This window comes from Peromyscus californicus, unplaced genomic scaffold (genome assembly GCF_007827085.1).
Source record: "Peromyscus californicus insignis strain IS unplaced genomic scaffold, ASM782708v3 Scaffold_10__1_contigs__length_136768540, whole genome shotgun sequence".
Classification (NCBI taxonomy): domain Eukaryota; kingdom Metazoa; phylum Chordata; class Mammalia; order Rodentia; family Cricetidae; genus Peromyscus; species Peromyscus californicus.
This window is the reverse complement of record NW_026294391.1, coordinates 128975758-129002898: the sequence shown is the minus strand read 5'-3', so window position 1 is coordinate 129002898 and position 27141 is coordinate 128975758. Positions and strand designations below refer to the sequence as shown.

Here is a 27141-nt window from a genome sequence, read left to right as displayed (position 1 = left end):
CTTTTCCCAGAATATGCCTATCATTTTTTATTGTCTTCAAATTTTATATTCCTTTCTCTCCATCTATTACTAATATGAATATATATGACCTGCCATCCAGATTCATAATTGGATTTATCATTCAAGACCAAGTTCAAAACCTAACTCTCAATCACTCTCTTCCTGGATATTCCCATAAACCAATGTTTTATAAGACAGTCCAACTATTTTAGGCATTGTGTAGGTCTACTCTTCTCAGAATGCCTTTCCTAATTACTGAAATATAGCAATGTTAAATGACTCCTCTTTTCCTATGTGTCTTCACACAGAACACAAGGGTATTCTTTGTTATCATTTCAGGAACTCTGCTGGACCTACTTCATTTAGCTTTAGCAAACCCTAAAATTAGGAAAAATATGAAAAGATGTGTTTGGGGAAATGTGTGTGGATACCAATAAAAATGAACCAGTTATAAGAATTCATTGAAAAACATATAAAAGCAACCACCAATGTGTAGCACGAATCTTAAATAGTCTTATTAATGAATCAAACCTGAGGCCAGTTATTGGGGTGAATGCTGGAAGGTCAGAAAGCAAAATAAGCCACAGCCAACCTCACCTTGCTAGTTCCTCAGCTGATCCTGTTTCCTCAGACTGGAAGCCTCTTAGTCCTCATCTAGAATGAATCTCAGCTGAACTGCTGCTCGTAAGCCTGAAAGCTTAACCAGCCAAATGCTTCTAGTTCCTGGTCTTCACACCTTATATACCTTTCTGCTTTCTGCCATCACTCCCTGGGATTAAAGGCTCGCTTTCTGGGATTAAAGGCGTGAGTCACCATGCTTGGCTGTATTCTTGAACACACAGAGATCCAGGTAGATCTCTGCCTCTGGAAAGTTAGGATTTAAGGCATGTGCCACCACTGCCTATCCTCTATGTTTAATATTGTGGCTGCTCTGTTCTGTAACCCCAGATAAGTTTATTAGTGTGCATAATATTTTGGGGAACACAATACCACCACACCAATGTATGAATACAGAGCATTCTGGATTCTACACATGTATGCACAAATGTTAAGGTTAAAAGTTTTCTCACGTCCTGAATGTGTAAGACCATACAAAGTATATCTATTCCTTTCTTGTAAGGTTGATATTAGGCCACATCTAGCTGATGCTGAATCCTTACTTACTTCCATAAGAATAGATAACAATCACGTGCTGCACATCCAATGAAAACACATAGCATGTGTTGTAGACAGCACTTTTGTGGACTTTTAATATTCAGTAGCACTGCCTGTCTTATTTCCATATAGTTGGCAAACACCACCAGACTATCAGTGGTAAGATTCCAGCATTCTCTATCATACTCACAGAAGGGAGGAGAGTTTACCATTTACTACGTGATAACTAACACTGATTATACTTACAATGCTCACTTACAGTGCTTACCGCACAAGGTCTAAAAAAAAGGGGGCAGAATTATGAATGTGAACAAAATTTTACAGCTAGGTGTCAAAACAAGTTAGTCACTAAAATATATCAGTTCCATTAAACTTTTGTACAAGGGTCCTGGTTTTGAAGCAACTGGAGCCTTAGTCAACCTTAAATCACAGCCAACATTAGTCTGTGAAGCAAATGACCTTTAGGATGATGTCACTATATACATTAGTGCTGTACTTTTTCACAGGTTATTAGAGGCAGTTAATATGAAATACTGGATCTCCCGTTTACAAACAACACCAATAAGAAATTGAAATTGCAGCAAAATGCAAAGCTATCCACACCAGTATATTTTCATCATAATGCAAAAACAAAAACAAAAATAAAAATAAAAACAATAAAACCAAACACTTGTAATAGAATCATGTATAAATTTCTATTTATTAACAATTTCATTTTTAAGAAAACAAAATTTGCAAAAAATTTTCAGTTTCTACTGGGCATAAATAAAACTTTTACTGTTTTCAGATTCAGTTTCTAAAAAATTCTTCTTATTTAGTGTTATACAATGTTAAAAAAATTAGCATGATATTTTTAAACAAAAAATTATTTGCTTAAATGATATGCTCCAATTGGACAGCTGACCTTTTGCCATAAAGTTGGTTGGACTTTTGATCTTCTTAGTGTGGTATAGAAATTATAAGAAGAAGCAAGGAAAGGTTTCAAGAATGAGAAATAAAAATTCCCTCAATAATTATAGACCTAAATTAACATGGACACACACACACACACACACACACACACACACACACACACACACACACACATGTTTTAACAATAATTTTAACTTCTGAATATGTGAAGATTATCATATCTGATTATTTGTATATGTTTGAGTGGTATCTGTTTTCTGGTCATTTAATTTTTCCTGCTCCCTAACAAGGGCAAATAAACTTCACTAACATATGTCAGCTTCCTGTCACTAGAGCCAGGGAAAGAATGCAAATGCTTAGAGAAATACTGAGATTGCTCTGTAGATAAAGCCTCTAGGGTAATAATTCAAAGAAATACTGCAACCCATTAAAGATAGCTGCACTGACTAGGGACCCAGAACCCGGTGCCTAAAATTCTTGGCACCATGCACTGGGGCTCAATTCTAATGCTAAGTGCTTTTGAGAAGTGCATCAAGATTTAATAGGGTGAATTTTCAGACTTGGTCAGAGTTTTAGCCATATAAATTCCATTAAGTTCAAACTCCATAATGCTCCACTCTGTCGATATTTATGCCCACATTCCAATCTACACCCTTCTAAGCTCTCTGTTGGCCTCTCTAATGTCTCAATTACTTTCCTCCTATTTTTGGTTTTCACATTGCCCCTTAAATCTGTTTTTTCCCTTTGGTTTTAGGTTCCTGAGCTTCACTCTCCCCCTGTTTGAAATCCTTTGAGACCTCTATTTTAAAATACTCTCTTCTCTGATCTCCTGTCATGACTTTATTGCACCTGACCCATTTTCTAGACAAAACTCTACCAAAGTCAATTTGAACAATCGCTCCTTGGATAATCATATCCAGAGAAGATGACAGCTCACTCAGACACTCTTTGAAAATATACCTCTCATTGGTATATTGGAGAACTGAGGAAAAACCATGAAGTCATTTCTGAAACTGGGTCAGCCATTTTTGTGAATGTATAAGAGAGAGGATTACAACAGAATGAATCTCATTGGATAGGTGACCTATTTCTCTGTTAATGAGCTATGAAATAGCCTACCAGACTGATTTATACAGTAGTTCAACTTGCAGTTCAGTCCTGAGTGGTGCCACTGCTACATAAGGAGAGAACAATAATAGATACTAAGACAAGGGAAGGTTCAAATGACATTCCAATTTCCTATTATCCTCTTCTTTCATGACATATCCATACTTAGCTTTTATATTAAAACCCAGTATTAAGACATGCAGTAGAAATTAAGGTTTAAGATTCCTTGATGACTGCATAATAAAATACAGTAAGAAGCAGGCAGAAAAAATATAATTACGTACAGCTGAGCATGAATTTTTTTTTTTTACTAAACAGTGGCCATTGTTCAAGAAAGGAAAAGTGAAGTCAAAGTGTGAAGAGGCTCACACATGGAACTAAGAACACTAGACTTCTCTCTGAAAGTAATGACAGTGCAATGAAGAATCAAAAGAAGAGACTGACATGTATACAGAGAAGATAGTCTGGAAGAGACATGAGACAGGAATGAGGAAGCCAATTATGAAAGGCTACAGCAATCCACAGACAAAGGCAGTGAGTGTAGAGTAGTGGGGGCAGATCAGAGAGATACTTAGGTGCAAGCTTGACAAGACTTCATGAGTTATAATCCAAAAACCAAATCACCTCAAAATGAGACAATATCAAATCATGAGTCAACAAAATACAAACAACTGTCCTAGGCCTCTCTTGCTTTGTGTTTGTATTATTCACCAAAGTCACCATCATCATATCTACTGAGAATGAGAAAAGAAGAAATGTTTAAGGGCTTACTGGATCATAGTTCAGTAATTTAGACAGGACTCCGAACTCAGAATGTCTATTGATTCAGACTGCTGGCCTATAACTCTGATTGATTAAGAATGTTAACAAGTTTTCTCAAGCTTCTAGTCACCAGTTACAGAAATCCAACCTAAAGGTAGTGGCTTCTTAGAAACCATCTGCTTGAAAGGACAGTTGTTTACATGAAGGGTATCTCTGGGACATCCTCATATATGTCCTCCACTCAGTATCCATAAAACCTGTCATAATCATTATCTATTTATTTGTTTGTGAGAGGTTACAGCCCCACTAGACTTATGTTTCACAAGGGTTCCTGAGATAGAAAAACCATTTAGTCATTTTAAACACAGTGGGACTTGGTTGGACATACTGTCTTTCACTTTTACAGAAAGGATGGATGTAGTATTAAAGGGCTATGTAGGCATCTGTGGAAGAAAGTAGTAATAGAAGGAAGACTGAGAGATATGGAAGATGTTAATACCTTGCCAAAGAATACCTCTGTAAACACACTGAAGACATGAAAGAAGTGTTTTCAATGCCTTGTGGAGCTAGGCACTGAGTGTAGTTGTGTTTGTTTGTATTTGGAACACTTGGGAGGTAGAGGTGGAAGGATCAGGAAGTCTGGCTCATTCTATCTTACTTTGTGAATTTGATGCCAGCCTGGGCTATGTGGATTCTTGTTTCAAAGAAAATTAATGCACTTATCTACAGAATGCTTTCATTTTGTACATAAGTTAACTACAAGATAATTTTCTATAATCATTTTATAGCTACACTATTTCATTCACTCAACCAGCTATTTTGGCACTAAAAATTATGGAGACTTAATTGTATTTGCAGTGTTACTCATTTGTGTCACAAATTACCACAGATCAAGAATCAAACTCACCTTGAAGAGATGCAAGCATACAGTGCAACAAGATAAATGAGTTGCTTAGGGAGTAGTAACAGTGAATAGAAAAACCAAACACAAAATAAAACCTTAAAAAGGACTTACTTCACTTGTTTGCAGGATTGTGAATTTTGGCAGTTTAGTCTTTGAACTGGTTGTACTGGGTTTCCCATCCAACAGTGATCCAAAGGAGAGGTTTCCAAAGCTGTTCTCAAATTCAATGGAAGGCTTCAGTGTTGGAGAGATGTCAGTTGCCTGGTCCTGCCCATCCATTGGCCTTACATATGCAGTTGGCTTTTGTTGCCCCATGCTTGTTTTGCAATAAAGCCCTGGTGGGAAGGTCGGGACTGAAAGGCCACTGCTGGGTGCTAATAAAGACGAGGCAACTAGGGGAGACCCAGGTGCTTGCACTGTAAATTCAGATTCTTCTGGTGAGTTAGACTGAAATATTTCTTTGAAAGCATCTTCTCCAGACTTGGTGTTACTATCTTCCTTTGCAGATGAATTTGATTTTTCAACTGTACCGCTTTGAGGTTGCTCAGCTGGGTAGACAAAGAAGTCTTCTAGTCGGGTTTGAGGCAGATCCTGTGTGGATGACTGCATCTTGTTTGACTGACTACTGGCCTGGCTTGGTTGTCCAGGGCTAGTGTTGTGACTATCTCGTGGCCACTCAGGTTTCGATTTTCTGTTGCTGTGTATTAGTGTGGAATTCAGTATCACGACTGAAGGTGGAGGCATTGGTGCTGAGGAGTGAGTATTCTCCTGGTGAGATGGGATCATTCGATTCTTTTGTTCTGAATAAAAGCTTGCTTCACTTTTGCTGATAGGAGTTTGGGACACAGAATTCTTTGGTATGCCCACCAGATGATTCTGACTGGAATGGTTAGTCAGTAGATCCTTCATTTCATCATAGCTTCCAAGAGTGTTCTGGACTCGGTTAGCAAGGGCATCCCCTTTGTTTGTCTAAAATAACAAAAAGATGGGGGTGGGAGGAGAGAAGATGAATAGGTGTCTGTTTTCTAACATTAATGCTTCAAATAAATGTCTTATATAGACTAACAGAGTTCTTTAAAATTGCAATACTCTCACATAATTTCTCAGTTTTATGAGCTATGTAAGAAAAAATATTAAAATGGTTTTGGGATTCTAATACAATTCTTCACAGATCTTCAATGGACAATTATCACCTTCATATAGAGACAAAAAAAACACCCAAAACAAAGCAATAACAAAATGAAGCAAAACAAAAAACCCAAGATAGCTGAAGCAATACTGAATAATAAAGGAACTTCTGGAGTTATCACCATAACTGATTTCAAATTATACTACAGAGCTATAGTAACAAAAACAGCATAGCATTGGCACAAAAACAGGCACATTGATCAATGGAATTGAATTGAAGACTGAGACATAAATACATACACCTATGGACACCTGATTTTTTTTATAAAGGAGCCAGAAATGCACACAAGAAAAAAGACACTATCTTTAACAAATGGTGCTGCTCAACCTGGACAACTGAACAAAGAAGAATGCAAACACATCCATATTTGGAACTGCATAAAACTCAAGTCCAAGTGGATCAAAGACCTCAACATAAAACCAGATACACTGAAACTGATAGAAAACAAAGTAGTGAATATCCTTGAATTCATGGGAACAGGAAAATAATTTCTTTAGAGAACATACCATTAGCACAAGCACTAAGATCAACAATAAATAAATGTGACCTTATGAAACTTAAAACCTTCTGCACAGCAAAGGGCATTGCCATTCTGACAAAGTGGGAGGCTATAGAATAGGAAAAGATTTTTACCAACTATACATCTGATAGAGGGCTAGTAACCAAAATGTATAAAGAACTAAAAAAATGCTATATATCAAGAAAACAACCTAATTTAAAAATGAGGTACAAATCTAAACAGGGTTTTCAAGAGAAAACTCAAATGAAAAAAAAAAACACAGAAATGTTTAATGTCCTTAGCCATCTGGGAAATGCAAAATCAAAACTATGTTAAGATTTCATTTTTTACAAGTGTAAATAGCTAAGATAATAAAACAAGTGGCAGCTTGTTATGGTAAGGATGTGGAGTAAGGGGAACACCCTTCCATTGCTGGTAGGAGTGCATACTTTTACAGCCATTATAGAAATCAATGTATGTTTCCTCAGAAAGATAGGAATTGATCTACCTTAAGATCTAGCTTTACCACTCTTGGACATATAATGAAAAGAAGTTTTATCCTACCAAAGAGACATTTGCTCAACCATTTTCATTGTTGTTCTATTCATAATAGCCAGAAATTTGAAACAACCTAGATGTCTCAACAGAAGAATAGATAAAGAAAATATGGGATAAAGAGAAGTGCCCCTAGGTCCCATCCCTGGGCACCAACCATTCCAGGAAAGACCTTCCCAACTTGGCCCCAGGTTCTGGCCATCCAGCAGGATCCCCTCCACCCCCACCAGGAAGGTTCCCCTTCTCCAAGACCCCCGGCAGACCCTGCAATCTCCGTGCCCTGCCCCCAAGACCTGAAAAGGGAAATAGAAAAAGTGAAGAAGACACAAACAGAGGGAATGCTAGAAATAGAAAATCTGAGTAAACGAACAAGAACTTCAGATGCAAGTATAACCAACAGAATGCAAGAGATGGAAGAGAAGTTCTCTGGCATTGAAGATATGGTAGAAAAAATAGATTCAGCAGTCAAAGAAAACACTAAAGCCAACAAAGTCAATACCCAAAATGTCCAAGAAATTTGGGACACCATGAAAAGAACAAACCTACGAATAATAGGGATAGAGGAAGGAGAATACCAACTGAAAGGCACAGAAAATATATTCAGCAAGATCATAGAAGAAAACTTTCCCAACTTAAAGAAGGAAATGCCTATGAAGATACAAGAAGCCTATAGAACATCAAACAGACTAGACTCCCCAAAAAAGTTCCCTTGCCACATAATAATTAAACAACTAAACATACATAGTAAAGAAAGAATATTAAGAGCAGCAAAGGAAAAAGGCAAAGTGACTTATAAAGGCAAACACATCAGAATAACACCAGATTTCTCAATGGAGACTCTGAAAACCAGAAGGACATGGACAGATGTAATGCAGACACTAAGAGACCATGGATGCCAACTTAGACTAATATACCCAGCAAAACTTTCAATCATCATAGACAGAGTGAACAAGACATTCCAAGACAAAACCAGATTTAAACAGTACTTATCAACAAACCCAGCCCTACAGAAAGCACTAGAAGGAAAACTCCAACCTAAGGAAGTCAGACACACCCACAAAAACACAGGCAATAGATAACCCCACAGTAGTAAACCCCAAAGAAGAGAAGTACATACACACTACCACCAAAAAATAATAGGAATGAACAATCACTAGTCATTAATATCCCTTAATATCATTGGACTTAATTCACCTATAAAAAGACATAGGCTTACAGAATGGATACTAGAGCAGGACCCATCTTCCTGCTCCATACAAGAAACACACCTCAAATTAAAAGATAGACACTACTTAAGAATAAAAAGTTGGGAAAAGACTTTCCAATCAAATGGTCTTAAGAAGCAAGCAGGTGTAGCCATCCTAATATCAAGCAAAAGAGACTTCAAACTAAAATCAATGAAAAGAGATCAAGACAGGCATTACATACTCATCACAGGAAAGATCCACCAAGATGAAGTTTCAATTCTGAACATTTATGCCCCAAACAGAAGGGCACCCACATATGTAAAAGAAACATTACTAAAGCTTAAATCACACATAAAACCCCAAATATTAATAGTGGGAGACTTCAACACGTCACTTTCACCACTGGACATATCTACCAAAATGAAACTTAACAGAGAAATAAGGGGCTTAACTGATGTTATGACTCAAATAGACTTAATCGATATCTACAGAACATTCCATCCTAACAAAAAAGAATATACCTTCTTCTCAGCACCCCATGGAACCTTCTCTAAAATTGACCATATGCTTGGCCACAAAGAAATCTCAACAGATACAAAACAATTGGAATAACCTCCTGCATTCTATCAGACCAACATGGTTTAAAGTTAGATTTCAAAAACTACAGAAAACCATCAATCTCATGGAAACTGAATAAAGCTCAACTGAATCACCAGTAAGTTAAGGAAGAAATAAAGAAAGAAATTAAAGACTTCCTATAGATCAACGAAAATGAAGACACCACATACCCAAACTTATGGGACACTAGGAAAGCAATGCTAAGAGGGAAATTCATAGCACTAAATGCCCACATAAAGAAGTTGGAGAAATCTCACACTAGTGACTTAACAGCACACCTGAAAGCTCTAGAACAAGAAGAAGCAAAGTCTCCCAGGAGGAACAGATGCCAGGAAATTATCAAATTGAGAGCTAAAATCAATACAATAGAAACAAAGAGAAAAATACAAAAAATTAATGAAACAAAGAGTTGGTTCTTTGAGAAAATCAACAAGATAGACAATCCTTTATCCAAACTTACCAAAAGCCTTAGAAAGAGCATCCAAATTAACAAAATCAGCAATGAAAAGGGGGACATAACAACAGACAATGAGGAAATCCAGAGAGTTATCAGGTCATACTTCAAAAACCTCTGCTCCACAAAACTGGAAAATCTAAAAGAAATAGATAATTTTCTGGATAGGTACCACATACCTAAGTTAAATTAAGACCAGATAAACTACTTAAATAATCCAATAACCCCTAGGAAATAGAAACAATCATTAAAAGTCTCCCAACCAAAAAAAGCCCAGGACCAGATGGTTTCAACACAGAATTCTACCAGATCTTCAAAGAAGAGTTAATACCAATACTCTTTAAATTGTTCCACACAATAGAAACAGAAGGAACATTACCAAACTCCTTCTATGAGGCTACAATTACCCTGATTCCTAAACCGAACAAGGATGCAACAAAGAAAGAACTACAGACTGATCTCCCTCATGAACATTGATGCAAAAATACTCAGTAAAATACTGGAAGACTCTAAGAACACATCAAAACAATTATCCACCATGATCAAATAGGCTTTATCCCAGGGATGCAAGGGTGGTTCAACATATGAAAGTCCGTCAATGTAATACATCATATAAAAAAACTCAAAGATAAAAACCACATGATCATCTCACTAGATGCAGAAAAGGCATTTGACATAATCCAACACCCCTTCATGATAAAGGTCTTGGAGCGATCAGGAATACAGGGAACATACTTAAACATAATAAAGGCAATTTTTTTTTATTTTGCAATACAATTCAGTTCTACATATCAGCCACGGATTCCCTTGTTCTCCCCCCTCCTGTCCCCCTCACCTTCCCCCCAGCCCCCCTCATTCCCATCTCCTCCAGGGCAAAGTCTTCCCCACAGACTGAGATCAACCTGGTAGACTCAGTCCAGGTAGGTCCAGTCCCCTCCTCCCAGGCCGAGCCAAGCAATCCTGCATAGGCCCCAGGTTTCAAACAGCCAACTCATGCAATGAGCACAGGACCCGGTCCCACTGCCTGGATGCCTCCCAAACAGATCAAGCCAATCAACTGTCTCATCCATTCAGAGGGCCTGATCCAGTGGGGACCCCCTCAGCCATTGGTTCATAGTTCATGTGTTTCCATTCATTTGGCTATTTGTCCCTGTGCTTTATCCAACCTTGGTCTCAACAATTCTCGCTCATATAAACCCTCCTCATTCTCGCTAATTGGACTCCCAGAGATCCACCCAGGGCCTAGTCATGGATCTCTGCATCCAGATCCCTTAGTAGTTGGATGAGGTTTCTAGCACGACAATTAGGGTGTTTGTAATAAAGGCAATTTACAGCAAGCCAACAGCCAACATCAAATTAAATGGAGAGAAACTCAAAGGGATTCCACTAAAATCAGGAACGAGACAAGGCTGTCCACACTCCCCATACTTATTCAATATAGTACTTGAAGTTCTAGCCAGAGCAATAAAACAATATAAGGAGATTAAGGGGATACAAATTGGAAAGGAAGAAGTCAAGCTTTCCCTATTTGCAGATGACATGATAGTATGCTTGAGTGACCCCAAAGATTCAATCAAGGAACTGATACAGCTTATAAACACCTTCAGCAACATAGCAAGATAAAAGATCAACTCAAAAAAAATCAGTAGCCCTCCTATATACAATTGACAAACAGGCTGAGAAGAAAATTAGAAATACATCACCCTTTAAAATAGCCATAAATGATATAAAATACCTCGGGGTAACACTAACCAAGCAAGTGAAGGACCTATATGACAAGAACTTTAAGTCCCTGAAAAAAGAAATTGAAGAAGATATCAGAAAATGGAAAGATCTCCCATGCTCATGGATAGGCAGGATTAACATAGTAAAAATGGCAATCTTACCAAAAGCAATCTACAGATTCAATGCAATCCCCATCAAAATACCAACACAATTCTTCACAGACCTGGAAAGAATAATACTCAACTTCTTATGGAAAAACAAAAAACCCAGGATATCCAAAAGAATCCTGTACAATAAAACAACCTCTGCAGGCATCACAATCTCTGACCTCAAGCTCTACTATAGAGCTACATTAAAAAAAAAAAAAAACAGCTTGGTACTGGCATAAAAACTAACATGTGGACCAATGGAATCGAATTGAAGAACCTGACATTAATCCACACACCTATGAACATATAATTTTTGACAAAGAAGCTAAAACTGTACATCTTCAACAAATGGTGCTGGCACAACTGGATATCAACATATAGAATGCTGCAAATAGACCCATATCTGTCACTGTGCACAAAACTTAAGTCCAAGTGGATCAAAGACTTCAACATAAATCCAAATACTCTGAACCTGATAGAAGAGAAATTAGGAAGTAGTCTTGAACGCATTGGCATAGGAGATCACTTCCTAAATAGAACACCAGTAGCAAAGACACTGAGAGAAACAATCAATCAATGGAACCTCTTGAAACTGAGAAGCTTTTGTAGAGCAAAGGATATGGTCAATAAGGCAAAGCAACAGCCTACAGAATGAGAAAAGGTCTTCACCAACCCCACATCTGACAGAGGACTGATATCCAGAATCCATAAAGAACTCAAGACATTAGACATCAAAATGCCCGACAGTCCAATTAAGAAATGGGCTACTGAACTAAACAGAGAATTTTCAACAGAGGAAGCTCAAATGGCTGAAAGACATTTAAGGAATTGCTCAACATCCCTAATCATCCAGGAAATGCAAATCAAATCGTCTCTGAGATACCACCTTACACCTATCAGAATGGCTAAGATCAAAAACACTGAAGACAGCTTATGCTGGAGAGGATGAGGAGCTAGGGGAACTCTCTTCCACTGCTGGTAGGAATGCAAGCTTGTACAACCACTTTGAAAATCAATATGGTGCTTTCTTAGACAATTGAGAATCCATCTCCCCCAAGACCCAGCTATACCACTCTTGGGCATATACCCAAGGAATGCTCAATTGTACCACAAGGGCACTTGCTCAGCTATGTTCATATCAGCATTGTTTGTAATAGCCAGAACCTGGAATCAACTTAGATGCCCTTCAGCTGAAGAATGGATAAATAAATTGTGGTACATATACACAATGGAATACTACTCAGCAGAGAAAAACAACGACATCATGAAATTTACAGGCAAATGGATGGATCTAGAAAATATCATCCTGAGTGAGGTAACCCAGACTCAGAAAGACAAACATGGTATGTACTCACTCATAGGAGGACACTAGATGTAAAACAAAGATGACTAGTCTGTTACTCACAACTCCAGGGAGGCTACCTAGAAAACAGGACCCCAAGAAAGACACAGGGATTACCCAATGATGGAGAAATGGATGAGATCTACATGAACAACCTGGACGTGAGTGGGGTAATGAAGGGCAAGGGTTGAGGGAAAGAGAGCTTAGGGGAGTGGGAGATCCCAGCTGAATCAAGAACAGAGAGGGAGAACAAGGAATAAGAGACCATGATAAATGAAGACCACATGAGAATAGGAAGAAGCAAAGTGCTAGAGAGGTCCACAGAAATCCGCAAAGATACCTCCACAGTAGACTACTGGCAATGGCTGAGAGAAAGCCCGAACTGACTTACTCTGGTGATAGGATGGTCAAACACCCTAATTGTCATGCTAGAAACCTCATCCAATGACTGAGGGAACCAGATGCAGAGATCCATGGCCAGGCCCGTGGTGGAGATCCAGGAGTCCAATTGTCGAGATAGAGGAGCGTTTGTATGAGCAATAATTATTGAGACCTAGATTGAAAAAGCACAGGGACAAATAGCCAAACAAATGGAAACACATGAACTATGAACCAATAGCTGAGGATCCCCCAACTGGATCAGGCCCTCTGGATTAGTGAGACAGTTGATTAGCCTAATCTGTTTGGGAGGCATCCAGGCACTGGGACCAGGACCTGTCCTCAGTGCATGAGCTGGCTGTTTGGAACCTGGAGCTTATACAGGGACATTTGGCTCAGCCTGGGAGGAGGGGACTGGACCTGCATGGACTGAATCTACCAGGTTGAACTCAATCCCTATGGGAGTCTTTGCCCTCGAGGAGATGGGAATGTGGGGTGTGCTGGGGGAAAAGCAGGAGGGAGGGGGGAGAAAAATGGAATCTGTGGCTGAAATGTAAAATTAAGTTAAATTATAAAATTAAATAAATAAATAAAAGATAATATGATACATTTTCATAATGGAGTATTACTCAGCTGGTAAAAAAATGAAATCATAAAATCCATTGGTAAATGGATAGAATTAGAAAAAATCATCCAGAGTGAGGTAACCCAGACACATATGATATATATTCACTTATATGTGGACATTAGCTATTAAGTCAATGACCAGCCAAGCTACAGACCATACAATCACAGAGGTTAGGTATAGAGTAAAGTACTGGGAGGGACATATAGATCTTCTTGGAAAGGGAAGTAGAAGAGATAGTTATGGACAGGTGAAGGGAGGGACTAGAATGGGAGGATCAATTATAGAGAGGGTGGGAAGAGGAGGACGAGGGAGGGAATATGGGAAGAGACAACTAAAACTATGGGCCATTTGAAGGGTAGTATGGAAACCTAATACAGTGGAAGCATCCTAATATATATGATATCTAAACAAAATCACCAAATAATGGGAGAGACAGGGACTCACCCGACATCTCATGTTACCAAATGAAGCTTCCAGGACCAGAATCAGGTTTTATCTGAGTTACTCACCAAGGGGGTCCCAATGGAATCCCCATACAATCCAAGCTGTTACTAAGAATGTAGGTTTCTTTTCACAAAGTGGTGGCAAGGCCCATAGCTGAAGACAAGACCTACACAACCCATTGGATATGGAGAAGTCATGCCTACATATAGCCTTTAAATCTAAGAACTAGCATCTTTGGTATAGGGAGGCATTATCCATGCTACCAAAGGAGAGACTTAAACAGCAATACATACATGGGCCCTTTGATCTACAATGGTGTCCTGCCTGCAAAATATGCTGGTGCAGTGGTGAAACAAAGTTTGGTGGAGTAACCAGCCCATATCTAATTTGTCTACTTCATGAGAAGAACCAGTGCCTGATACTGTTTGAGTGACAAAGAACCTGAGACTAGATAGCTCAGGGCCCTATGGTAAAACTAGATACTACTATTCCAAAAAATAAGTATCAATAAAATGACTCCTAATAACATTCTTCATATTCATATATTAGTGTCATAGTCTTCATCAGAGATACTTTTTCCCACAGCAGGTGGCGGCAAATACAGAGAAACCACAGCCAGACATTATGCAGAGAATGAGAAACCTTGGAATGCTTAGCTTTAAAATCTTAATCAAATTCCTCCCCTTAGGGTTCTGGGAACCCTGAAAAGGAGGAGGTTAAAAGAGTGTAAAAGTCAGAGGAATGGGGGACATGAAGGAAACAAGGCCCTCTAATTCAACAGGATTGACACACATGTGAAAGCATCATGCACAGAGCCTGCACAGGTCTGCACCAGATGGGATCCTAGAGCTGAGACAAGAAGTAGACACAAGCCCCTATCCCTAATCCAGAAGCAATCTCCAAATGATAACCACTTACAAATGAGGATTTAATTTTCTCTAAAGAGTTTCACTGGAGAAACAAACTACTCTTAAGGGTAGGCTGCATGTCCAGCAGTAGGTGGCCAACAGAAAATGAATTCAAATACATCATAGGAGATTCTTCATCTCGTAATGTCATGTCAGAGCCTTTCCTATATTAATTATAAATTATATGAAAGATATATATATATATATATATATATTGTCTCTCATTTTACCCTACTGGCCCTTTGTGTATATACTATGACTTTCAGTTTTAGTGTTTTTATGGGATTCCTGAATGTGCAAATGAGTGGGTCTCTGTTTCTGTGCCTTTTCTTGGGCTCTTTTTCATTTGTTTGTTTTGTCTAATCTGATGTGTTTGTTTTTGATTTTTTTATATTTTATTATTAACACTTAGATGTCTGTTTGTTTTCTAATGAGAGAAAGAAAACGGGTGGATCTAGATGGGAGAGTAGGTGGGGAGGAACTGGGAAGAGTAGAGGGAGGGGAAATCATAATCAGGATACATTATATGAGACAAAAAAACATTTTCAATAAAAAGAGGGTGGCTGGAATTAGTAGGGATAACGAATTCCTGTGGAATAATGCTTTTGTAGACTGGTTTAATAAAATCTGATTGGCCAGTAGCCAGTCAGAAAGTATATGCAGGATAAGCAGACAAGGATAATTCTGGGGAGAGGAAGGCTGAGTCAGGGAGCCCACTGTCCAGGGAGCAGCAAGTAATGGCATACAGGTAAAGCCATGAAACATGTGGCAATACATAGATTAATAGTTATGGGCTAATTTAAGATATAAGAGCTAGCTAACAAAAATCTTGAGTCATGGCCATGCAGTTATAATTAATATAAGCCTCTGTGTGTTTACTTGGGGGACATGAGTGGGAGAGATTTGTCCCAACCGCTGGATGCCTGGGTCAAAGGAAAACTTCCAGCTACAATACAGTTCTCTGATTAAAAGGAATTATATTCATGTTAGTCATAAGCTAGCTCAATTAGATGTTGCTTAATTCCATGCCTTCTTTGAAGTTTTTGTAGTAAGGATAACACAATTTAACTGATTTCTCTATCAAACAGCCTTAACATTTTATGATATAAATTGTTGTAATGTGTCAGAAAATGTATACAAGTCAAGCATTCCTCGTAATTCCACACCACTGTGTAGCTTTGTGCCTTTCCTGGAACTCACTTGGTAGCCCAGGCTGGCCTCGAACTCACAGAGATCCGCCTGGCTCTGCCTCCCAAGTGCTGGGATTAAAGGCGTGCGCCACCACCGCCTGGCATAAGAAGACAGTTTTAATCATAATGTACATTGTAACAGTTTATCTCATCCAATCTAAAAATTGGTATTTTACTTTGCAAAACTACTGACATCACCTTAAAATTATCACCCAGTAAACATGTTTAAGGGTAGGACATGGAGAAAACTAATCATTCATTGTAGCTGAAAGTTTTCCTGTGTCCCGCCTGGCCAACAGTCAGGACAAATCTCTCTTACCCACTGGTCCTGCAGCTGCTGGGACCAAAATGAACACACATAGGCTAATATAATTTTTTAACTGTGGCCATGGCAGGATTCTTGTTATCTAGTTCTTATATCTTAAATTAACCCATTTCTTTAAATCTATACTTTGCCAGTGGCTTGTGGCTTACCGGTACATTTACATCTTGCTTCTTCTGGCGGGGTACTAGTAGTATTTCTCTGCTCTGTCTTTCTCCTCCCTCCCTCTCTAGTTGGAATGTCCTTCCTAATCTTATTGTGCCTCACCATTGGCCAAACAGCTTTATTTATCAACCAATCAGAGCAACACACATTCACAGCATACAGAACATTCCACAGCACTTCCCCATTTCTGTCTAATCAAAAAGGAAGGTTTTAACTTTAACAAAGTAAAATTACATATAATAGAACAGTTATTAAGCAAGAATTACAGTTACAGTATCTAGTCTATCCTTATTTGGCAAAATTAAAGAAAATATTCTATCTATCCTATATTTGTGAGTTTAAGGTTTCATATCTAATTTATCTTTTACCATAACCAAGGAAAATTATAATTATAACTATCTAGTCTTAAACTACATCAAAGACCCCAGAAGGATATAATATTACCTAAATAAACAGGAAATACATTGTAAGCAACTTCCAAAATTCTGGAAATGACAGAGACAGTTGGCTGCCTGGACAGTCACCCAAAGTTCTACAATTTTAGGGCATCCATTTTTAGCCCATAAGACTAGAGTCTCTCAGTCATTATTCTCTGTGTCCTATAGAAGCTTGGCAGGTTCTTCTGTGAAGAAGAACTTTTGCCTTGCAAAAGGCCAGAACAATATGGCACCATCACTGAAGTGACTTTGCCATCCAGAAAAGGTACACTGTATAAATTACTGGTGCCTGTCTACATATTCTGGGGGCAACTGTGTTTACACATTGATGATTCATATTCATTTACCTTGAAAGGCTACAATTGTTCATCAACAGTGACTTAAGCTCTCCTGTGTCTTTGCAGAGAGTTAGAAAATTTTTTTTTTTTTTTGGTTTTTCGAGACAGGGTTTCTCTGTGTAGCTTTGCGCCTTTCCTGGAACTCGCTTTGGAGACCAGGCTGGCCTCGAACTCACAGAGATCCGCCTGGCTCTGCCTCCCAAGTGCTGGGATTAAAGGCGTGCGCCACCACTGCCCGGCTGAGAGTTAGAAAATTTTATTGAAGAATTTAAATTGTTGCTTAAGTAAATCAATACAAAGCCATCTTTTCAAAACAATGTTAGCCTAATGTGTAATAGTAACAGATGCAACCAAATAAATCTATGGACAATCAATAGCCCAAGTCTACCATCCCTTGTAGGATATACTAATCTTACAAAAATCCCAGACTGTTTTTGTAAAATAATTAGGGTCTTGCGTGCATTTTTATAATAAGGAAACAAAGCTTCCATGACTGAAAATATGATGGGTAGCTGAATACAAGTGTAAGCATGGAGAGAATTAGAATCCTGAAGACTTTGGTTTCCTTCTGTCCCACACCATAGGGCTCTTCTGATACGGGACTGAAGAATCTCTCAACCTTTTCTTTTAGCAATATTCTTGGCTTTAGAGAAGGAGTGAGCCAATTCCATTTCCAAAGCCAGCTTGGCTTATAATTGAATTAGAACCACAACTTTTCTAGATTGATAGAGAGATAGATGTTAGACAGTGAGATTTTACTGTAGTCTCCATTTATGATATAGGCCTCTTTTAGTCTTTGTATGTGAAGATGGGAGAACATAGAGGCCGAAGTATTAGAAATGGATAAAATCACCAAGGGAATGAGAAAAACAGAATGAGAAGATTGGGCTCAAGCAAAACACCTGGTATATATGCACTTTAATAGACTGGGAAAAGAAAAGAAGCCAGGAAAGGTTACCAAAAATGAATAATCAGAGAGAGAGAAAATCAAACTAGAAACTTTGGCCTCATTATTAGAATAATCTCCACATATTTAATTCATATCATGTGCTAATTCATAGACACTTTCAAAAATTGGGACAGTTAGAGAAATATGAATTTCAAAGATTATACCAAAATATGCTAAATATATGCTGGGGGATTTCTGTGAGGGATGGAGATCTTTAGATATTGAATAAATATATGTCTGTTTTAGTTGGCTTATCCTCGAGAACATCTTATATTGCATCATATGCAACCTTGGTACTGAAGTAATGATTAAACAATTAACATTCTGTATAATTCTCAGTAGAATAATTGCCCTGTTTTCAGGAGCACATTTGAAAGGCATATTTAAAAGATATAGATGGAGAGAAATCATTTTTATTCCCTAGGTTTACCATTTTAATGGCAGAAATTGCTTTTCAGCAAAGGCAAGAATAAACTCTTTGCATATAGCAATTTCCTTCAACTGTCTTACACAATGGACCATTTGGACAGCAGCCAAAGTCAGTTTGCTTATTCAATTCCTAAATAAACAACAAAGAAACTTCATTGCCTTAAGGTCCCACCAAAAATTTGATGCAAGTCTGAAACATTTCCATGGCTGTTCTGGTCCCTGAAAAATATTTATCTCAAGTCATATGACTGTTCCAAAAAAAGATACCTGTATTTTGTCAAGGATCTGACTCTATCAGCAGAAACAAAGTTATTTAATTCCCAGTTGAAATATCCTCATTGTGTTTAATGGATTTTGTGGCATCAGATTTCTACAAAATTGTAACCTTATCCCTTTCCACTACAGATACCAACACAATAATAGCTCTTGCCCTGAGAGGTTATTGCCACCTTTCTGGGTCCATACCATAAGGAGCCATATATCTTATATCTCACTTGCTTACAAGCAAGCTAGTAAAATGCCTGTTTTTATTTTGATGGTATGTAGAAGACAAATATCTGTTTCTCGGTAGTTCTTAATGTCTATTCATTAATGTATACCTATTACAATCACCTTAGTTTCTAAGGCATGCTAACACTTTTTTTTTAAGATGAAAGTTTTAAAACACAGTTTGAACAAGGATAATTTCTAACCTGGCCAGTGTTGACCAATATGATGTTAAAATTAATGGAAAATTAAAAATTCTCTGAATAAGACCAGAAATTGACATCATAAATGTATATTTGCTACTTTTATGAATCCTAATGTAAATATCTGATATGTAGGATGGTCTTAGGTAACCCCTGTGGAAGGGGTTGTTCAATGCTCAAAGGAGTCATAACACACAGGTTGAGAATCACTGGTCTAGCATAATATTAAATTCTCAAATAAATTGTGGCAGAATTGAATAGAAAATAATTTTACCCCATACTGTGCCTCTATCAAATGAAAGAATATGTAATAACTTGAAGTAAATGATAAAGAAATAGAAAGACAAATGGCATGTTAACTTGGTTATTCTTGATTGAAGTTTTTGAAGTTCATGACAGTTAAGTAAAAAAAAAGTCTATAGGTTAATGAATTATCTTTATCTTCTGATAAGTAGAATATCACCTTAGACCATTAAGTGAGACAACGATATGCTTGGTGTTAAAATATGAAAAAGAATTTCTCTCATTGGTTCACCTATAAGAAATTTAAATCAATTAAGAAAACGTTTCTCTGTAGTGGGTAGCCATTCCAGCTTTGATCTGGAAGTTCCAACCCCCACTGAGACTTGGCAACTGTCACGCCTACAAGGCGGGGCCAAGGGAGGCACCTGGAGACCCCAGATCTGGATAGGCCAGCGTTCTCTCTCTGTTCCAGGACCCTGGACGGTGGAGGTGGGCCAAGCAGAGCTCCAGAGAACTCGCTGGACTGCGATGCACCTTCCCCAGACCCCGCGACCTACCTATCCCTTAATTTGTAAGTTAAGCCATTAAATAAATCTCCTTTTGACTACGTGGAGTGGCCTTAATAATTTCACCAATATCTGGCACTCATGTGGGGCAAATTCCAAAGGCCTGGGTGGCTCCCACCCTCAGCCTCCTCCCTGTTGGACGACAGACAAAACTACTGAGCTAAACCAACTGGTTTATTTCAAGGATGTGCTGACCTCAGAATGAAAACCTGGATATGTTCTACGTTGGGGAAGGGGTTTTGCCTTTGTTTCTTCAGGAGAAGAAAAGCTATGGATACCAGCAAAATTAATAAAAATTAGATTCGAACAGGAAAAACCCCTTGATGAAGAGAAGTAAAAGATCATCCACCAATGTGACATCTCTACAAGTTGTAAGAAAAATTTAACAATCAAAGGTTGGGGTAGGGGTTTTGTTCTTGTCTTTCCAAGATAATGGAAATACCCATCTTCCAAAAATCATAAGGCCTTGGATATCCAGATGTTTACAGTAGAAAGAAAGAATCTATTGGTACCAATCTACACACGGTAAAATCTCACTGTCTACCATCTATCTCTCTATCAATCTAGAAAAGTTTTGGTTCCAATTCAATTATAAGCCAAGCTGGCTTTGGAAATGGAATTGGCTCACTCCTTCTCTAAAGCCAAGAATATTGCTAAAAGAAAAGGTTGAGAGATTCTTCAGTCCCATATCAGAAGAGCCCTATGGTGTGGGACAGAAGGAAACCAAAGTCTTCAGGATTCTAATTCTCTCCATGCTTACACTTGATTTCTCAGAATCCTTTCTTACATGCTATGTCCTCTTTAAATCCAAACCTTCCATTTTGATAACAAATAAGTTTTTCCAATAGCAATCTCATAAGTCTCCAGAAGGAAGATGGGGCCCCAACAGATGCCATGGTAATCATCATCATACTACACTTCTTGCCAGAATTTCAGACAACCTTACCCATTACTCTAAGACTTGCTGCAGAACCTACAGTTAGTCTAACTGAGATTTAACTATCTGAGCTTTCTCACAGTACCCAACAGACATAACATCACCCCCTAAACAATAGGAAACATTTCTAAGAAAACGACATCCCTTCTCCCTTAGGTTTCATAATTCTAAGGGATATGGATGATGGTTATAGGGTTGGGGGTGGAAGAAAATATTAGACTCAGTATTCTAAAAAAAAAAAGAGAAAAAAAGGAAAAGAAGAAATGGAATAGATAGGTATAAGATATTATGGTAGATTATTGTATACACTAGTAAACAAATTTAGTAAAATAGCAGCCTTAGATAATTTGCACTGTAATTTGCAATGTTATGGATTCTTATATGTTGATACAAATGTAAACTGTTTTTATATTCTTGTTTAAGATAATTTGTATATTGATACAAATGCAAAACTATATTTGTTAATAATATACATATATTTCTACTCCTGTTTGAAATATTTGTATATTGATACAAATGCAAATTTATATCTGTCATACTTTATGTATGTTCTACTTCTGTTTAGGATATTTGGTATATTGATATATATTTAAGATTATTATCATATTACATATCACATTATATATTCCTACCTCTGTTATAAATATCTTGTGCATTGTCACAATTTTAAAGTCATCATTCTTTACCATACATTTGCTTATAGACTGTTTACCTTGTTTATGTGAAGCCTTAGTCCTTAGGTTATTTTGGTAGATAAGACTTATAGATTTATAGTCACCTATGCTTGTCATCTCTATAGTTACATCAGTTAGGTTATCCAGATTTGCAGATACATAGGTCAGATGGACAGGTAATCTTCAAACACTTCATAGACCTAGAGAATATGGAATTTAAATAACTTAAAATTCTGTTGACGTGAGACACAATTGCTCCTGGCAGCACCAATTTGATCCTGAGAGAATGTTGGGCTTCTAAGACATTTCCATTTAGAAGTTTGTCTTCTTGGCACAAAATGGCCTACTGGGCAAAGAACTGCCCTTGTCTCGATGGCTGACAGTACAAATACAATGCTGTCCTTTCTGGACAAGCGGGACACAAGGAAAGTGACCACTGTACTCTGCCAAGACAGGGTAAGATGGTCTTTCAGAATTCCTGCTTCTAAAAATGGTCTGTCAGGTACTTTAGGCCTGTAGCCAATTTGATTACACCAACAATGCTGAGAAACATTAGGTGACTGTCCAGGCTGCCAGCTGTCTCGGTCTTCTTTTGCAAGATTCCCGAAAGTTGCTTGCATCCATCTACCATTTCTCAGGTACCATTATATTCCTTCTCAGGTCTTTGAAGGGATTGAAGACTAGCAGTTATAGTTACAACTTAGTAGATAGAACATATTAAATATTAGTTTCAGGTTCTTTAGGATAGGACACCTATGGAATGATCTTTGTAACATGCCATTTACCTATGCTCTATACTTCTCTGGATTTCAGTATGTGTTTCTTGCTTGATATTGTTTTCATTGGTTGTAGTTCCATCTTATCTAGGTCATTATCTCTCATTATTCCTGGACAATATTTGATAACCATTCCTTTGTATATAGTCTTGTATTAGGTTAAAGCTTTCTTACTTAGACAAAAGGGGGAGATGTAGTGGGTAGCCATTCCAGCTTTGATCTGGAAGTTCCAACCCCCACTGAGACTTTAGCAACTGTCACGCCTACAAGGCAGGGCCAAGGGAGGCATCTGGAGACCCGAGATCTGGATGGGCCAGCGCTCTCTCTCTGTTCCAGGACCCTGGACGGTGGAGGTGGGCCAAGCAGAGCTCCAGAGAACTCGCTGGACTGCAATACACCTTCCCAAGACCCCACGACCTACCTATCCCTTAATTTGTAAGTTACGCTGTTAAATAAATCTCCTTTTGACTACGTGGAGTGGCCTTAATAATTTCACCAATATTTCTCAAAACAGATTTTTCTAGAAGACACTTGGGCATTCCTCATATACATTTTTTTTCTGTTATGAAGACTAAAAACAATGAGCATTACATTAAAGTCTAATTCAGTGAAAGTGAGTCTACATTTCAAATTAGGGGCTATACTGATATAGTAAGAGTCTGTAGCTTTCCTATACACATAGAGCATAGAGGTAAAGCAATGATAACCTACAGGAATGGAGGGTCATCATCTCTCTTAGACTAACTTCCTCAGAGAGCAATTGTCTCAGAAGGCCTCATGACAGGAACTGTATAGCAGAAAATTAAAGGTTGTATTTACTATCCAAGCTTTCTGAGTTGAAGATTGAAGGAAGATCCACATGCTTTTATTGCTGTGGATACAAGTAGGAAATAGTGTGTTCATTCTTATGACAAATACTGGTAAGTTCAAAATACTTATGAGTCAAAGTTATACACAGACACATAGGCATAGACATATACCCTCAAAAAAATCTACCATTCATCAACCACCTGATACTTAATAGTTCAGACCAGGCTCCCAGGGTCAATTTTTTGCCTCCTCGGCATTGGAGAGGCAAAAGTCAACTAATCTTGTAATTTCTCAAAAAGTAGATATGACATAGAAAACCTAGTGGAGCCTGTAACACATTTATCAACACCTACATAATATACTCTCATTATATACCATAGCAACTTCTGATGCACAGTAAAATCCCCTTTTTTGCCATCCAGAGTCTTAGTAATCCTATTAAGAAGGAAGATATTCTCAGCAGACTTGATAGAACATTCTAAACATTGCAAAGATGAAATTTAGCTGTTTCAATCAATTTTAGGCTTCTTTCAATGTGGCCAATACTTTATTTCCCATTCTACATAATTGGTTGATTCCTTAAAGATAACCTCTGTAGCCATTATTTCCTAAGTAACCACAATTTCTCTATCATCAAGGAAATGCATTTTTCAAGTATTTTCAAGCATGAATTACACATTTGGTTTGTGGCTCATGACTAACAGCACTCCTTCATTGAAGCTTTTTGCTTCTCATTAATTTAGGAAATACAAAGTTCCTTCAGTTTGCTTCTAACGTTATCTACAAATCAGTAGTATAATTTCATTGCCAGACTAATGTGCTAAAATGCTATTGTGCCATACTATTTCCTTTTAATAAAATAAGAAAAATAATTCAAGTTTTGAAGTTCATTTTTCTTCTACTTTATTTTAGTATTGCTAAGTGTGTAATTTAATAGTTTCTTTTTTTCCTAATTCTGATATTTTCACAGTTAATCTCTCTGGGCCATGAGTTGCTATTCTGTGGGAGCCCGTTCGCGGGTTCCTCGTGGCTTTACCCAGCAGGTCCTCATAGAGGATGATTAGACCATGGGCCTGAGTGCAGGTGTCTGGGATGGTCTGCACTTGACTGTGCTGGGGGAGGAGGTCTTTTGCTCCACCCCTTGGCGTCTCTATAAAAACCCTGGGGCAGAGACAGTCAGGGCCCATTGGAATAGGTTCGAGGCCCTCTCGAGGCTATCCTTTATTTTCTATCTGTTTATCTCCGAGATATTCTCCACAATAAATCCTTCTATCTAATATTTCCTGCTGCTCGCACTCAAGAAAACTCTGGGGAACTGTGGGGGTGGTTGGGTAAACGCACCACAGAATGGCGCCATGAACAGGGACTAAAGAAAAAAGAAAAAAAGGGACTAAAGAAAAAAAGGGGGGACTAAAGACAAATTAACAGGGACTAAAGACAAAGTAATAGGGATTAAAGATAAAGGAAAATAGTTTTATTACAGAGTTTTTGGCGAAAGTGCTGAGTCAGCCCTGCCAGTGGATAAGGCATGCCGGTGTTACAGAAAATATATATTTTTTATATATATTGAGAGGCAGGGGTTTTATCCTCGAGAGAAAAGGAAAGCGGACTGGAAGGATGTCCGATGCTGCAGCGAAATTCTCTTCTGTCAAAATTTTCTATCTTCTATCCCCTTCTCAATTTCTATCTGTGAAAAATAAGTATAAGGCATAGGGTAGTAAAATAGCGTAGGAAAAACTTAGAAGTGTAAGATTGTGTAGGAAAAAATAAGTAAGGCAACTAGACAGAAAAACTCTACAATTTTCTAACTTTGGGGGCTCTGAATGCAAACTGGGGGAAAAATCTTTCTTTGGGCTTTTTGGGTAGTAAAAAAGCTCTTCTTTGAGCTTATGGGGAAGAATAAGTTTCCTGTGGAACTTTTGACCTGGGGACAGATGAAATGCTAAGTCCAAGTGGCAGGAGAAAGTGATTTCTCCCTGAGGCAAAAATGGGGGTGTAAAAAGCCAAAGTTTAAAGTTGGGAAGTTTTGGGAAAAGTTGGTCTTTCTTTCTCCTGGGGGAAAAAATCTTTCTCTTAAACTATAAAGCTTTTCTTGGAAAATTTGGGGGAAAAAAACTCTCTAAAAAGCCTTCATCTTTCTCAAAAACTCTTAAACTTAAAAACTAAAGCCTTAAACTTTTTCTCAAAAGGGCAAAAATTAGAATCACCTGAAGATATTAGTATGGGGACCACCTGTGATTAGCTCTAAGGGAAAACAACAAACCTCTTAAGACAGCAAAACCTAAATTCTTTCAAGCTTTAAAAATCCTCCCTGCAATGCAGGAGGCAGGGACAAGTTCCTAAAAACCTCTCTTCTAAGCTGTCTCTTCAAGCTGGGAAAAGACAGTGGGTCAGAGTACCCTGAGGGAAACGCTTGGGAGAATGTGGGTAAAAAGATACAAAGAGCCCAAAAGGGCGGGAAACTTTACCTGAGAAAAGCAAAAAAGCCAAGCTTTTCAGTTACAGCCAAGCTGAGGCATTAATGGTTTTGTTTCTGAGTGAGCATTTCAGAATGAAAAGGTGCTTCCAATTGTCCTAATGCAAAGATCCCCTGAAGCAATGTAAACTGTTAGCCTTGTATCCTAGCTTCTGAGCAAAAACCCAGAGGTGACTGGCCAGCATCTCTGAGTTGCAGTGCATTTCAGGGATACTAGGGTTCCTGCAGTTGTAAACTTCCTGGAGCACAGAGCTGAGGCAGGAAGGTGCAGGATCCAGGGGAAGATTGCTAATGAACAACAAAGTTAAAGCCAGTGGGAACAGCACAGTTGTCTGCTTTCCTACAAGTCCCGGGTTGATAGGTCCACAGCTGAAAAAAGAAATCTGAGAATAAGGGCCTTTCTGGGAAAACAGTAAAGCTGAACTGTGTCTGAAGCAGTTGTGCTGCTGAGTCAGAACGCTGTCTGGGGAAAGAGCCCAGCCAGGGCAGAACACAACTATCCAGGAGTAAAGCTTTTTCTGTCAGAGAAAGTATCTCTTTGAGAAAAGCTTTGTTTCAACTGACTCCCTGAGATGAGGGAGTGTAGCCCTGAGGAGTGATTGCCTCTGGCATAAGCTCTGTCCTTGAGCACCCAGACAAACACAACCCACTGGGGGACTGGGCCAGGTGAAGGCCTAATGAAACAAAACACCTGTCTTAATGTGAGCTTAGAGATGGCAAAAACCTCCCTTGTTAGATTTTCAGTCTGTACGCAAAGCAGACCCCGAAAACAGAAACAGACAAAAAGCCCCTACCTTCAGGAGCAGGGAAAACCACCACTGTAGTGTCAGAAACTGTTTCTGGGGTAGAGGGTATAAACTGAGACCAAACTGGGAACTGTCTGGGAAAAAGACTCCAAAGAAACAGAAGGGACATATTCCTCCCCAGAAAATACATGACCTGTGAAAAGCTGCTAGAATTTGAGGCAGATTCGGGGGAAGAAAAAAAAAAGCCCCTACCTCCAAAAGCAGCTAGCAGAGGAACAGAGCCGCAGACAGATACCTGAAGCTCTGCATCTGGGGGGGGAAGGAACAAGCAAAATGAGATCAGTGGGAGAAAATCTCTCTGAAGGAGCTATGGAAAAGCTGTTGTATGTGATCTTGTTTTTCACTGGCTAAGACAAACACAAGCCCCGAGGAAAATTGCTATCAGAAATGCCAGCCTCAATGCCGGCTAACGAGGCAG

General features: G+C 38.4%; 1 protein-coding gene across 8 annotated transcripts in view; it reads right to left on the bottom strand.

Moving 5' to 3' along the window:
• Nucleotides 1-27141, bottom strand: part of Aff2 (ALF transcription elongation factor 2) — a 661131-nt gene that overhangs the window by 434013 nt on the left and 199977 nt on the right. For all 8 annotated transcript variants that reach the window (XM_052740412.1, XM_052740432.1, XM_052740449.1 and 5 more), the window contains exon 3: nt 4952-5809. In XM_052740412.1, the coding sequence (XP_052596372.1) occupies nt 4952-5809 (858 nt within the window). The remainder of the gene's footprint in view (nt 1-4951; nt 5810-27141) is intronic.